Here is a 14,285-nt window from a genome sequence, read left to right as displayed (position 1 = left end):
GACCACCGAGAGGGTGGGCAAGATTCCCCAGGCCCGGCATCCAAGGGGGGCTCTCTCCTGCTCCTGTGTGTCGGGACCTAAGTGATTGTGTTAACATGATAACCCGGGACCCGGCACACAAGACCAGGAGAGTGACAGACTGAGGAGGAGCAGACACAGAAAGGTAGGGAGGCAGGGGGTGGCGGCGGCAGCAGCCTGAGTGAGGTAGGAGCGGGGAGTGGGGCGGGGGCAGCTTCAGCGGCCCTGCTCTGGCTCTGTCTCTCAGCAGCCCTGATAAGGAGCTGCAGTGGGAATCAAACCCAGTTTCCCTGATTCTCCAGCCACTGCATTAACCATTAGGCTAGTCCTCCACCATATAACCCACTTTTGCTTCAAGGCCCTTGGGACATTCTTTGTGGAACCAGGACCGAAGACACATTTACTCCAGTGGTGTAACTCCAAACTTATTTACTGAGGTACTTGGTACAGATAATCTAGCCTGTGTGTCAGAATTTCAGAGAAGGAGGTCCCGTTGTTTCCCATTGTTAGCCATATAGAATTCTAGCAGGCCTTATCAGTCCTGGAGAAAACTGAATTCTTTGCTTGATTTATTTATTTAGATTTTGCTCACACCTTTTTCAGTAGTAGCTCAAGGTGAGTTACATTCAGGTACTCTGGATATTTCTCTGTCCTAGGAGGGCTCACAATCTAAGTATGTACCTGAGGCAATGGAGGGTTAAGTGACTTGCCCAAGATCACAAGGAGCAGCAGTGGGATTTGAACTGGCCACCTCTGGATTGCAAGACCAGTGCTCTAACCACTAGGTGAGAACAAATGAGTTCTAAAACCATATAGGTTCCTTCTTCAGGGTCTACTTCATCCTGCTTTAAATGTGACCCATTCTCGATTTTAAAATCTTCAGATTTATGCAGGCATCCACAGCCCCGATAGACAAAGTCATTGCTGTCATATAGGGGGATAATTCTATAAAGTGCACTAACATTTATGCACTGAATAAACTCATAAACAGGGTCGCTGAGAGACAGAGCCAGGACCGGGGCAGGGCCGCCAGAGCAGCAACCACTGTCCCCCCCCCACCCCCACACATAGGCCGCCCCGCTCCCCTTACCTTCCTACATCTGCTCCTATGTGCCAAGACATGGGTTATCATGTTAATGCAATCACCCAGGTCCCAACACACAGGAGCAGGAGAGAGACAGACCGAGGAAGCAGAACCTTCTGGCGTCAGACCCCCTTTGGAGGCCAGGTCTGGGGAATCTTACCCCCCCCCCCCCCCCACACACACACACACACACATACACATACACACACACACTTTCAGCGGCCCTGCCCATCAATGAGTTACAAAAATAGCATGTAAGCACCTCTTCTCTTTTCCATTTCCTCCTCCCACCACTGCTTCTAGTTTTCTTTCAAGATCGCTAGAGTTCTTTTCCAACCATTTTGGAGTTACATAATGAAAGGTAGTAAAGCCAATCCAAACAACATGAACAGATGCACATAAGTGCCAGAAATTCCACCTAAGCGCTATTCTGTAGTGTAAATACATATAGCATGTATGACAGGCGGGAGGATTAATGGGCAGTGTGGGCGGGACTTATACTTATGCACATAACTTATGGAAGACTATAAGTTGCACAAGTATCTCTGGCATTTAGACATTACACCAGCTAAGGGCTTGCACCTAAATTATAGGGGTGTGTTTCATCTGTTACACTAGTATTTGATAAAGGAAAGTAGGTGCCCTCTGGGTGCGTATAATTAGAATTGCCCCTATAAAGACCTCATGTGGCACACCAGGTCTGCCCTGTTGCCCCAACGCAGACCCTGGTCACTTTGCAGTCCTCTTCCTCCCTTGCCCTTCCCTCCACCCACCACTCTTTCAGTAAACTAGTATGTCCTCTCATTTTCTCCAAGCCTTCTCCCTTGCAGCTGTATTCCATGACCTCTTTTCGCTGATACTGGAAGTGTCTGAAACAGGGAATGCAGCTGCATTCAAATCAGATTTAAATTGAGTCTCAAATGACTTGCATTTCTCCCAGTGGACTTGCAGACTGTCCTAATTTGACTCTGATTATAATTATCCTAATTTCTCTGGTCCATAGAGCTTCTGACTTTAACATGAATGAACCCTACATGTTTGGCACACTGTCATTCCACAGTCTGTAGAGAGTTAACAAAACACTCTTCAGGAGTTCAAATCCCACTGCTGCTCCTTGTGATTATGGGCAAGTCCCTTAATCCTCCATTACCTCTGGTACAAAATTAGATTGTAAGTCCTCCAGGGACAGGAAAATACCGAGTGTACCTGAATGTAGCTCATCCTGAATGAGCAACTACTAAAAAGGTGTGAGATAAATAGAGAAAAATACTATACCAAATCTTGTGGCACAGCTAGTTAAGCTCGAATACTTACATTTGTAGCAAAAATCTTTTTGGCACATAACCAACTGAAAAGAAAAGAGAATTTAATTAATAGAAATACCATGGAAATTTAGCAACAACTGCCTCAACATCTCTGTCAGACACTCCCTGGAAAAGCAGCAGGAAAGTCTCATCACCAGTGACACAGCCAAGGGTGGGCCCGGGTGAGCCCAGGCCTACCCAGTAGCAGTGCACCTATGATGTAGCTGGCAGGGTTTCCCAAGCCCCATCAGCTGAAAATTCCCAACAACTGTCCCTCCTGCATACCTTGTAAACATCAGATCTTCACCTGCAACGAGCAGTGACTGATACATACTGTTTGCACCGGCCCCGTAGCCTTCTCTGTGATTAGGGTTACCATATGTCCGGTTTTACCCAGAATGTCCTCTTTTTGAGGTCATGGCCAGGCAGGCTGGTGGGTGGGCCTAATGGTGTCCTATTCCCTTCCCTTACCTTACTCTACTGCCCTGGTGGTGTATTGACCTCTTCGGGGAAGGAAAGAGCCCCCTCTTTCCTGCCCAGAGCCCTGCCCTGCATTCTCGCTCTTCCCTTTGCAATGCTGATAGTCCCGGCGCTGATTCAAAATGGCCACCGAGAGTTGAAGCGGCCTCAAAACTCTGGGCAGGAAACAGGGGGCTCTTTCCTGCCCCGAAGAGGTCACTAGACCACCAGGGCAGTAAAGTAAGGTAAGGGGAGGGGACTAGGAAATAGGACACCCTTAGGCGGCTGTGGGTTGGGGTGGGGTGAAAGGGGTGGGGCAATAGGTGACAGGGGGTGGGGTGGGGGTGTGACAGGGGGCTGGGCGGGGCATGTGTCCTCTTTTTGGGGGGACCAAATGCAGTAACCCTAACTCTGATGTATTCCCACCTATGCGGAAACAGGAAGTTGCATCAGAGGGAAGGCTGTGGAGCCAACATGAGCAGTGTTTATTAGTTGCTGCTCGCTGCCAGTGAAAATCTGCTATTTAAAAAGGTATGCGGAGGAGGGGGGATATTTGAGAGACCATATGGCATGCAGGCGAGAGAGGGAGAGACCAAATCACTTATGCGACAGGGTGGACTTCTGCCCACCCATCTTGGGCCCAGGCCCATCCAAAACTGGGTGTCTGGCTACACCCCTGCTCAGCACTGCTGTCAGACATCCCATGAAAATGTAACAGTCTGAGCATCACTTTCAGACATTTCAAGGAAATTAGAAAAAAAAACATTGAGACCTGAAATTGTATACCAGGAGTGGAGGGTAAGAAGGTATCACTAAATGCTGCAGACCAGCATTAGACACACTGGGATCCAGCAAAGAAACCAAGGAGTGGCCTAGCCATTGCCACTTGTCAGTGGTATCACTCAGATTTTTCTGAAGGACCCTTTCTAGCACAAATGTCACCTTCTCAAGGCCAGCCCTGCTGACGTGGTCCCATGGAGAAGAACAGCAAAAAGCAGGTGACAAGGAAGATACAGATAACCGATGCTGGGAATAGGGCAGAATACAACACCAACTGAAGAAGTCTTGTGGGGCCTATCTGACTGGAGAGACATCACTTCTCTATCCTTCCAAGACCTGTACAAGTGAATCTTAAAAGAAGGAAATAGTGCTAGAGACTTTGGTGGGAGAAGCCTGAGAAAAAGCATAGTAAATGGAGTTCATTCTGAGCAAAGGGAGTGTTACCACTGGTGTGCCACAAGGATCTGTTCTTGGTCTTGTTCTTTTTTACATTTTTGTAAGTGATGTAGTAGAAGGGCTGTCTAGTAAGCTTTGCCTCTTTGTGGATGATACCAAAATCTGAAAAAGGATAGATACCCCTGATGGTGTGGATAATATTAGGAGGGACCTAGCAAATCTTGAAGAATGGTTCAGCATTTTTAGAGCAGGTAAGTTCCTACACCATTTCTCGCGTCCCTGCACTGGCTCCCAATCTTATATCATCCTCAGTTTGAAATTCTTTGTTTACCTCACAGAGCTTTTCGCACTGATGTACAATTATGGTGGCCACATCTTCAAAAAGATAAACAAGATGGAATCGATCCAGAGGGCTGATACTAAAATGGCCAGTGGTCTTCGTCCTAAAGCGTATGGTGACAGATTTAAAGATATCAATATGTATACTTTGAAAGAAAGGCAGGAGACATTTAAATATCTAAGTGGCATAAATGCACAGAAGACGAGTCCCTTTCAATTAAAAGTAAGCTCTCGAATGAGGGGCATAGGATGAAGGTGAAAAAAGAACAGACTTAAGAAGTATTTCCTCAGGTTACTCCTAACAGAAAGGGTGGTAAATTCGTGGAACAGCCTCTCAGTGGAGGTGGTGGAGATAAAGATTGTATCTGAATTCAAGAAAGTATGGGACAAGAACATAGGATCTCTAAGAGAGAGGAAGGGATAGTAAATGGGCAGATTGGATAGGCCATTTGGCCTTTTATCTGCTGTCATTTTCTATGTTTCTATCTTCAGAAGGCCTCAAATAAGTGTGTCTAATATGGCTGAGCAAAGAAGTCAATCAATATTATAGATATTCGTATGCAATGATGGTGAGGAACTCATGGGCCAATGTTCAAAACCTAACGCCAGCGCTAAAGACGATTAGACCGGCGTTAATGTGCCATCCAATGCTCTAATGGTTTCTGCACGGGGACTGAAACCATTAGCGCAGACTACATTTAAATGTCATTTAGTATCCTGCCGGATTCTTAAAAAAAAAAAAAAGCTGTAAGGCGCTTTTAGCCCAGAGAAAAATAACACCACGTCAGAGGAGGGGTGTATAATGACACCTCTTTTTTCCCACCAACCTGACAAACCTGCCCCAAATGGGCTTCCCCGCCTCTGTTCTGTGCCCCCCCCCCCCCGAGCATTGGCCTGACCTTTAAAAGAAATCTTTGGTGGCCCGGTAGACCCCTGACCCCCCCTCCAAAATAAATTAGTGGTCTAGTGGACCCTTGACCCCCCCCCCCTCATAAACTTTGAAAAGCCCTAGTGGTCCAGTGGGACCCCAGCCAGGCCAGGACCCCCCTCCCCGAAGTCCACCCTGGTAGGGAACCCCCCCCCAAACCCCTTAATACCTGATACCTCCTCTCTCCTACTCTGGGGACATGATAAAAATAGCAGCACCCTGCCCCCACCCAGTGCATCCCTTATATGGTAGTTAGGTCCCACCCTATACATCACAGGATGCACTAGGCAGGGCAGGGTGCTGCCACTCTGATGACATGCCTGGAGCAGGAAGAAGGAGGCATCCCTCCCTCTTCTTTCCTGCCTCCTATCAGATACACAGGGGTTTGAGGGGGGGTTGCCTCCAGGTTGGACTTCAGGGGGTTCTGGCTGGGCTGGGCTGGGGTTCCACTGGACCACCAGGGCTTTTTCTAATTTGGGGAGCATCAGGGGTCCACCGGATCACCAAAGATTTTGTGGGGGCCAATACTCGAGGGGGGCACAGCATGGGATGGGATGGGATGGGACAGTTTTTTTTTATTATTATTAATATACAAGGGGTTGGGGTAAGGGACACTGCAGCATACTTTCTTCTTCTTCTTTTTTTAAAGAAATTTCAACTTTCCTGTCAGTGCCTAAGCCAATCAGTGCTCAGGCACTGACAGGAAAATTAGTGCAGAACAGTGAGCAACTAATTACTACTGTGATTTTAACGTGGTCTAAATTTGCATGCTCATTATTCTGAGCATGCCATGGCAATTTTGCTGTGCTGGGTTCATGGTAGAATTTGATTCTACTACGAACCTTTGAGCATCGGCCTGTCAGGGTTAGGGAAGACCTCAGAGGTGAAACTAGAATGGAAAATGTGTCTATTAAATAGAGAAGACTGCAAGGATTAGATTTCCAGAGCCACAGCTTTCTCAGTGATCTCCCACTTCAGTAGGTTTTGTTTATATTTATGAAAAATGTAATATACCAGCGCATTTTAACACTGTACTCACATTTTCCTTGTGTGTTTCGGCATATAATCTTTTCCTGGTTTGAGAGTTGAATTACATCCAGAATTTCCCCTTTCTTGAATGGAAGATCCTTTCCACCACCTTTCTTGACGCCCGCACTGGGTGTAACCATCATTCGAGTCACAACCATTATTTGTCCTTCAAACTGCAGTAAGAAAAGCAGAATGACCACTTGGCAAAGACAGCTGAAGTCATCTAAGTCAACTGCTAATGGCAGGTATACTTCCCCATTCTCCTTTTCTATCACTCAGTTTGGCAGAGGTAACTTCTTGGGAGCACCTCCTAGCCAGAACCAAGCTTCATGATTTTCAGGTTGTTTTTTTTTACAGTGAGATACTGCAAAAACACCTTGTGTGCCTAATGATCGTGTCAGTCTGCATTTTTTTTTAAATCACGGGTGCATGTATAGACAGTTTACACACAAAATTCCTACCTGCTAGAAATTCTGCACATAGAGTTCCACAGCTAGAAAAAATATGAGCACAAAAACTCCATATAGGGCTCTGGTTCTTGCATTAACCAGGTGATGCTATGTGCAAATGATTGTTCCTGCCTTGAAGAGTTTAAATGTGATTGGACAGACACCAACCAATCCAGATCAACAACCACTACACAAAAACCAGCACAGAGACCAACTATATAACATCAGCTTGAAGACATCCAAAGCAAAATGGCTGAAACATCAGTCAAGCAAACTCAGACGTGGAACCACCTGGACAGCTGCAAGAACCATGATACCAGCCATGGAAGCCCAAGAGTCCATACAGGGCCATCTAAATAGGGAAAGGAGGTAGGAAACTGTTTGGGGGCAGGGACAGGGGTGGGGATGAAGCAGGAGGAGGGCGCAGTCTTCTACTAATAAGAATTCATATCTCAACACAACTCAGTTATGGACATACAATTTTAAGGCTATTTTATTGAGACACAAAAGAGCTAATGGTGCTTATTTTTTGAAGCATATAGACATCCCAAAATGCTGAAATGGACATCCATGTGCTTGAAACGTCCAAATCCAAATTTTAAAAAGGCAGAATTTGAACATATGGCACCTCCTTAAACCTTCAGTGGTCGCTGTCCCCCTTCCTCTCCCCTGAAAGTGAAAAAGAAAAGGTATACCAGGCTTTATGTCAGCTTCAGGTATTATGGGTATTCTTAACAGAGCAGGAAGCAGATCTGAGGAGTAGCCTAGAAGTTAGTATAGTTGACTGTAAGCCAAGGGTCTCAGGTTCAAATCCCACTAACTCTTTTAGTTTTGTTTTTATTGTGAGCCCTACAGGAACAGAAAAATACATACTTTACTTAAATATGTGACGCCTGAAGGCTATTGGTGGTGTACATTCAGGTATGGTAGGTATTTTTTCTGTTCCTGGAGGACTCACAATTACAAAATAAAAGAGTTAAGTGGTGCTCATGTGATGCAGTGATCGGCTCCAGACATATACCTGAGCCGCTCCGCGTGCCCTCTGCGTAATCGAGCTTCATCTTGGTAATTTGGAAGCCCAGCTGAACATTCTTGTTATATAGACATTTGTTGGCAAATTGGGAGATACAATGGTGACAAAATCCCTTAAAAACGAAGAGAGGGCTAGACAGGCGGAGGACAAAATGGCTGATGTTCCACTGCTGCGCGAGGCAGCGCTGTCTCCTTCCTCGATTGTGGAGATCAAGGACACAGTAGTTCAATCTTTGGAACCCCAACTTCTGCAGCTTTCAGAGTAGATCTCTGAGCTGCATGGACTGCTCTCTGATACCAGCCGCTGCACTGGAAAGTTGAAGGTGTGTATTGTGGGGGTGGAAGAAGATACTCAGGCAACTAAAGCCAAAGTTCAGGACCTGCAGAAATTGGTACGTCAGCAGGCAGATCGTTTAATGGACCATGACAACTGATCACGATGGGAGAATTTATGCTTTATAGGCACACAAGAATCAGTTGCCAGTCATCACCTTCCTGTAGAATTGGAGCAGTGGTTAATGGAAATTTTCCCACCACAGAGTGCTGTGGAGTGAGTCCGGTTGGATTGTGTGCACCATATAGGGCCCAAAAGAGAGAGAGCGTCGTGCCTGAGAGTGGTCATTGCCAAGTTCCACTACTAAGAACGCAAATATATTGCAGAGATACAAACAGAAAAAGGATGACATTCTTTTTAATAATCAGTCGAATAGGAATTTACAAGACTATTCACTGGCACTACAAGAGAAGCAGCAAGCTTTCAACCCTATTTGTGCTTCTTTAATGGATAAACATGTGCACTTTATGTTGCTATACCTAGCTACGTTAAAAATCTACCATGACAGATCATGGCATGTGTTTGACACAGTGCAATAAGCCCAAGATTTTGTCAACTTGACTCTACAATTGGGAGACATGCACACTTGATCACATTTCATTTCTAGCTTGTGGTGGCTCTTGCATTAATTTTGATACTAGAACTGCCATTAAACAGGACTTAAATGCATGTCTTGCTGTTGAATTAACTGCTTTTCATTTGCTGGGCACCTTCATGGCATCATCAACATGGTTAGTCCTGCTCTCGAAGTTGAGGTCAGACAACATGACAGTGTTTACTATTGGGTGGGATTGAGGAGAGAGGGTTGGAGGAATGAGGGGTGGGTTTGGGAGGGAAGAGAGAGGGATGGGGGATGACTGTTTTTACTCCTGCATCAGTAGTGTAGTAGTTTGAGATTATATTAACCTGTTACTGTGTGGTTTCCTTTACTTCATGACTTGGTATTGAATGTAATGTGGACCTGTGTATACACACAAAATCAGAGGGACACAGACACACATAAACAGCGCTGCAATACCTTTCTGCCCTGCTGTAAGCCTTTTTCAACATAAAATACCCTTTTTCAAGCCACACCTGTGTGTTGTATTATTGTGCTACAAACCCACTGCCCCTAAGAGGTGGACCTGGGACCAAAAGGAAAGGAACTCAGAACCAAACAAAGCCAAAGGCTGACATCAGACTTCTGGGGACCATAGACCATAACAGACATCTTGGGGGCTCATCTCAGTTTCTTAGAGGATCTCCAGCTGAGTGGGAAGAAATCTCATCTATCTGTGAAAGGAACAACTCGCTTCCACAACACCCCGCATAGTAAAGCCAGAAGGAGCCCACCCAGCATGTACTCTATAACATGCTGGGTGGGCTGGGTGGGCAACTGACCTTATTCTATAACTTGCACATGCCCCTTTTTCTTCTTGTTACCTTAAATTTCTTCCTAAATTCATTTTCCTCTTTCTGTCTCTTTTTCAGGTCCTTCTCACTTTTCCAGCCTGGTTGTAGTTCACTGGATAGATAAGAAACACATTAGCATAATACCAGGCTGTGACCTAATACTGTTGAGCAAGACAATACCAAGCAAAATTCTACCTAGAAAGTAACAAAGAAAAGACAACCGCATTGGATTAACTCCACAAAGAGATAAAAATTATTCATGTGATGCCGTAGCCAACATACAATATATTTCACAATGTTATTCTATAGGGCTGTCCATCGTAGTGTCAATCCAATGAGCATTAGTGCAGGACAGAGGTATGAGTTACAGAATGTAGATCTCATTGACATGCATTATCTAGGGGGTTATTAAAGGACTCTAGGGAAGACCCTGGGATGCCTACTCGTGATTTTAAAATGATACATTATTTTCCTGCCTGCAGAAATATCACAAGATAAGGGCCCTCTATCCCAGTGCTAAGTTTAAATCTAAAAATTTATTTATTTATGTGAGTTTTGTTATATCATACTAACACAACCAGTATCAAGGCAGTTTACAAGTTGTAGATTAAATTAATATAGACCAATAGAATCAAAACAACAAGATTAAAACTATACAAGAAAACATAGCACAACAATAATAAAAGCTAAAAACAATTATTGTCCACTACAAATTGGTCTATTTCCAGGAGAGGACGAAAAGCATAGAGCCAACTTAACTCCATGAGGTTTCACTCTTTTTTCTGATTTTCTAATACAAGGGCAGTACAATACCTGTTGCCTGCAGAGTTCAACACAAGGAAAGTTTAAAAACCAGGCTTGGATTCACCATCTCATGATGACACGAGGCCAGGCAGGCACAATTAAAAGTGAGAGAAGTTCCTCAATGGTAAACCGAAACACCAAGGCAGAACATTCAAAACCTGTCCTGGGAACCTCAAGGCCAAGCAAGTTTTTAGAATATTCACAATTGATTATGCATGATATAAACAGAGCTGTTAAGTTACCCATTCCAGGAGGGAGACTTTTTGACCAGTCCTGGATTTCTGCCAACCTCATCCTGGTGCATTATGGGACCTGCAGCATTGACTTCAATGGAAAGAATCATGGACTACAAATACCACACTGCTCTGGGATGTAAGTATAAACCTAGGACTGGCCAAAAAGTCTCCCTCCTGGAATGGGTAACTTGGCAGCTCTGTATAAATTTACATAGATTTGCCAACTGGCTCCATATTTTCATGACAGGTTAAGCCAGTCCTGGTTATACACCACTGCCAAAAGAGCCTGGTTCTTGGTAAAAAAATCTTTATTCACTGTCCAACAGATTTTTTTTGGTTCTTTTTTCTGGTCATCCCTACCGTATGTTCTATTTACATAGTTCCGTAGGGAACTGCTTCTTCTTGCTTTTTGTTTTGGTTTACACCACTGCCTGCATGGACTTGTAGTTCCGATTTCTCATGTCCTAAGAAAAGCAAAACTACAAGTCCCAGGAAGCAGGAATGTTCTTATGGCATCTTTGGATTTTGTCTTACAATCAGCTGGATTGTAAACATAGTAGATGACGGCAGAAAAAGACCTGCATGGTCCATCCAGTCTGCCCAACAAGATAAACTCATATGTGTATACCTTACCTTGATTTGGCAGGTACAAATCAAGGTAAGGTATACACATATGAGTTTATCTTGTTGGGCAGACTGGATGGACCATGCAGGTCTTTTTCTGCCGTCATCTACTATGTTTACTATGTTACTATTTAAAGTATTTATGTACACTGGTGATATTACATTTTTAATTGAAGTAATAATGAGTGTCAAAGATTCGAAAATACAAATGGAGAACTATATGCTATTGATTTCTACCTGGATGGTTAATTACCATTTAAAACTCAATAGTCAGGAAACTAACCCCTCCCCCATTTTATAAAGCCAAGCTAACAGCTGCTGGTGCGGTTATGCTGACACAGCCCATTCAAAGTGAATGGGCTGTCTCAACACTGCTGCATGGCTCTGTAAAGGGGGATTAAGTTTCTCTTGGTTGGTTGTAAGGATGTTGATTTGATATCTGGCCCGTTGATATTAAATGGAATAATCTATAAATTAGAATCATCATTAACAATTTTAGGAACAGTTATTGGCCAAAGCTTGACACGGGAGATTCAAGTGAACACTCTTGTAAGAAAATGTTTCTGGCGTATGAATAATTTACGATGCGTACAGAAATATTTTGCCCAACAGAAATTTAGATTATTAGTCCAAGCTTTAATTTTGACAAAAATTAATTATTGTAATATATATCTGGGATGTACAAAACATTTAATTAGAAAACTTCATATGATTCAGAATAAAGCCCTTAGACTTATCTGTGGTTTAAAAAGTTTTGATAGAGTTTCTCTTCATTATGTTCAGTTTCACTGGTTACCAGTGGAAACTCAAATAAGTTTGTTGTTTTGTTTTTAAACTTTTCCAAGGTTTTGCTCCAATGTATTTATATCCTTTGATTACATTATTAACATCTGTTTATAATGCCAGGAACTATTTGCATTTATCTTTGCCCTCTTTTAAAGGATTGTCCTCTAAGAAAATGTTTCCTAATTCTTTTATCTATCAAGCTCCAAAAATGTGGAATGCTTTGCCAGCTTCTGTTATTATTCTCTCTTCTTTTATAATTTTTCATAAATCTCTTCAGGCAGTTCTTTTCATGAAATATGTACTTTCAGGTCAGTGAGGGTTATCCATTATGCTATGATACTTCTCCATATAAATGATTTAGAGATGGGAGTAACTAGCGAGGTAATTAAATTTGCTGATGACACAAAGTTATTCAAAGTCGTTAAATCGCGACAGGATTGTGAAAAATTACAAGAGGACCTTACGAGACTGGGAGACTGGGCGGCTAAATGGCAGATGATGTTTAATGTGAGCAAGTGCAAGGTGATGCATGTGGGAAAAAAGAACCCGAATTATAGCTACGTCATGCAAGGTTCCACGTTAGGAGTTACAGACCAAGAAAGGGATCTGGGTGTCGTCGTCGATAACACACTGAAACCTTCTGCTCAGTGTGCTGCTGCGGCTAAGAAAGCGAATAGAATGTTGGGTATTATCAGGAAAGGTATGGAAAACAGGTGTGAGGATGTTATAATGCCGTTGTATCGCTCCATGGTGCGACCGCACCTTGAGTATTGTGTTCAATTCTGGTCACCGCATCTCAAGAAAGATATAGTAGAATTGGAAAAGGTGCAGCGAAGGGCGACTAAAATGATAGCGGGGATGGGAGGACTTCCCTATGAAGAAAGACTAAGGAGGCTAGGGCTATACAGCTTGGAGAAGAGACGGCTGAGGGGAGACATGATAGAGGTATATAAAATAATGAGTGGAGTGGAACAGGTGGATGTGAAGCGTCTGTTCACGCTTTCCAAAAATACTAGGACTAGGGGGCATGCGATGAAACTACAGTGTAGTAAATTTAAAACAAATCGGAGAAAATTTTTCTTCACCCAACGTGTAATTAAACTCTGGAATTCGTTGCCGGAGAAAGTGGTGAAGGCGGTTAGCTTAGCAGAGTTTAAAAAGGGGTTGGACGGTTTCCTAAAGGACAAGTCCATAAACCGCTACTAAACGGACTTGGAAAACTCCAAAATTCCAGGAATAACATGTATAGAATGTTTGTACGTTTGGGAAGCTTGCCAGGTGCCCTTGGCCTGGGTTGGCCGCTGTCGTGGATAGGATGCTGGGCTCGATGGACCTTTGGTCTTTTCCCAGTATGGCATTACTTATGTACTTATGTACAATTTGACATGTCTAGCGCGTTCGACATGGTTAACCACAAAATACTACTAAACATTCTAGAATACTTCGGAATCGGTGGAAATGTACTTAATTGGATTAAGGGTTTTCTAACTACTAGAACATATCAAGTGAAATCAAATTCGAACATATCACCACCATGGAAAACAGACTGCGGAGTTCCCCAAGGATCACCACTATCACCGATCCTTTTCAACCCAATGATGACCCCGTTAGCTAAGTCCTTATCCACCCAAGGCCTTAACCCGTACATTTGTGCCAACGATGTCGCGATATACATCCCTTACAAACATGATCTAACAGAAATCAACAATGAAATCAAACTCAGCTTGAACATCATGAACTCATGGGCGAATTCATTTCAACTAAAACTCAACGCAGAAAAAACACACTGTCTCATCCTCTCATTGACGGACAGACGCCAGAGGGTGGTGGTGAATGGAATTCGCTCGGAGGAGGGAAAGGTGAGTAGTGGAGTGCCTCAGGGATCGGTGCTGGGGCTGATTCTGTTCAATATATTTGTGAGTGACATTGCCAAAGAGTTAGAAGGTAAAGTTTGCCTATTTGCGGATGATACTAAGATCTGTAACAGAGTGGACACCCGGGAGGGAGTGGAAAACATGAAAAAGGATCTGAGGAAGCTAGAAGAATGGTCTAAGGTTTGGCAATTAAAATTCAACGTGAAGAAATGCAAAGTGATGCACTTAGGGAATAGAAATCCATGGGAGACGTATGTGTTAGGCGGCGAGAGTCTGATAGGTACAGGCGGAGAAAGGGATCTTGGGGTGATAGTATCTGAGGATTTGAAGGCAACAAAACAGTGTGACAAGGTGGTGGCTGTAGCTAGAAGGTTGTTAGGCTGTATAGAGAGAGGTGTGACCAGCAGAAGAAAGGGG

At 43.8% G+C, this 14,285-nt stretch overlaps 1 protein-coding gene across 3 annotated transcripts in view; it reads right to left on the bottom strand.

The window, feature by feature from the left end:
* LOC115480718 (PML-RARA-regulated adapter molecule 1-like) overlaps positions 1 to 14,285 on the bottom strand; it is a 171,881-nt gene that overhangs the window by 47,543 nt on the left and 110,053 nt on the right. For all 3 annotated transcript variants that reach the window (XM_030219583.1, XM_030219584.1, XM_030219585.1), the window contains exons 6-8: positions 9,575 to 9,656; positions 6,348 to 6,510; positions 2,417 to 2,450 (exon numbers count right to left, since the gene is read on the bottom strand). In XM_030219583.1, the coding sequence (XP_030075443.1) occupies positions 2,417 to 2,450; positions 6,348 to 6,510; positions 9,575 to 9,656 (279 nt within the window). The remainder of the gene's footprint in view (positions 1 to 2,416; positions 2,451 to 6,347; positions 6,511 to 9,574; positions 9,657 to 14,285) is intronic.

The sequence above is a fragment of the Microcaecilia unicolor genome, chromosome 11, assembly GCF_901765095.1.
Source record: "Microcaecilia unicolor chromosome 11, aMicUni1.1, whole genome shotgun sequence".
Classification (NCBI taxonomy): Eukaryota; Metazoa; Chordata; class Amphibia; order Gymnophiona; family Siphonopidae; genus Microcaecilia; species Microcaecilia unicolor.
Note: the sequence above shows the minus strand (reverse complement) of the source record. Positions and strands in the feature narration are given on the sequence as shown.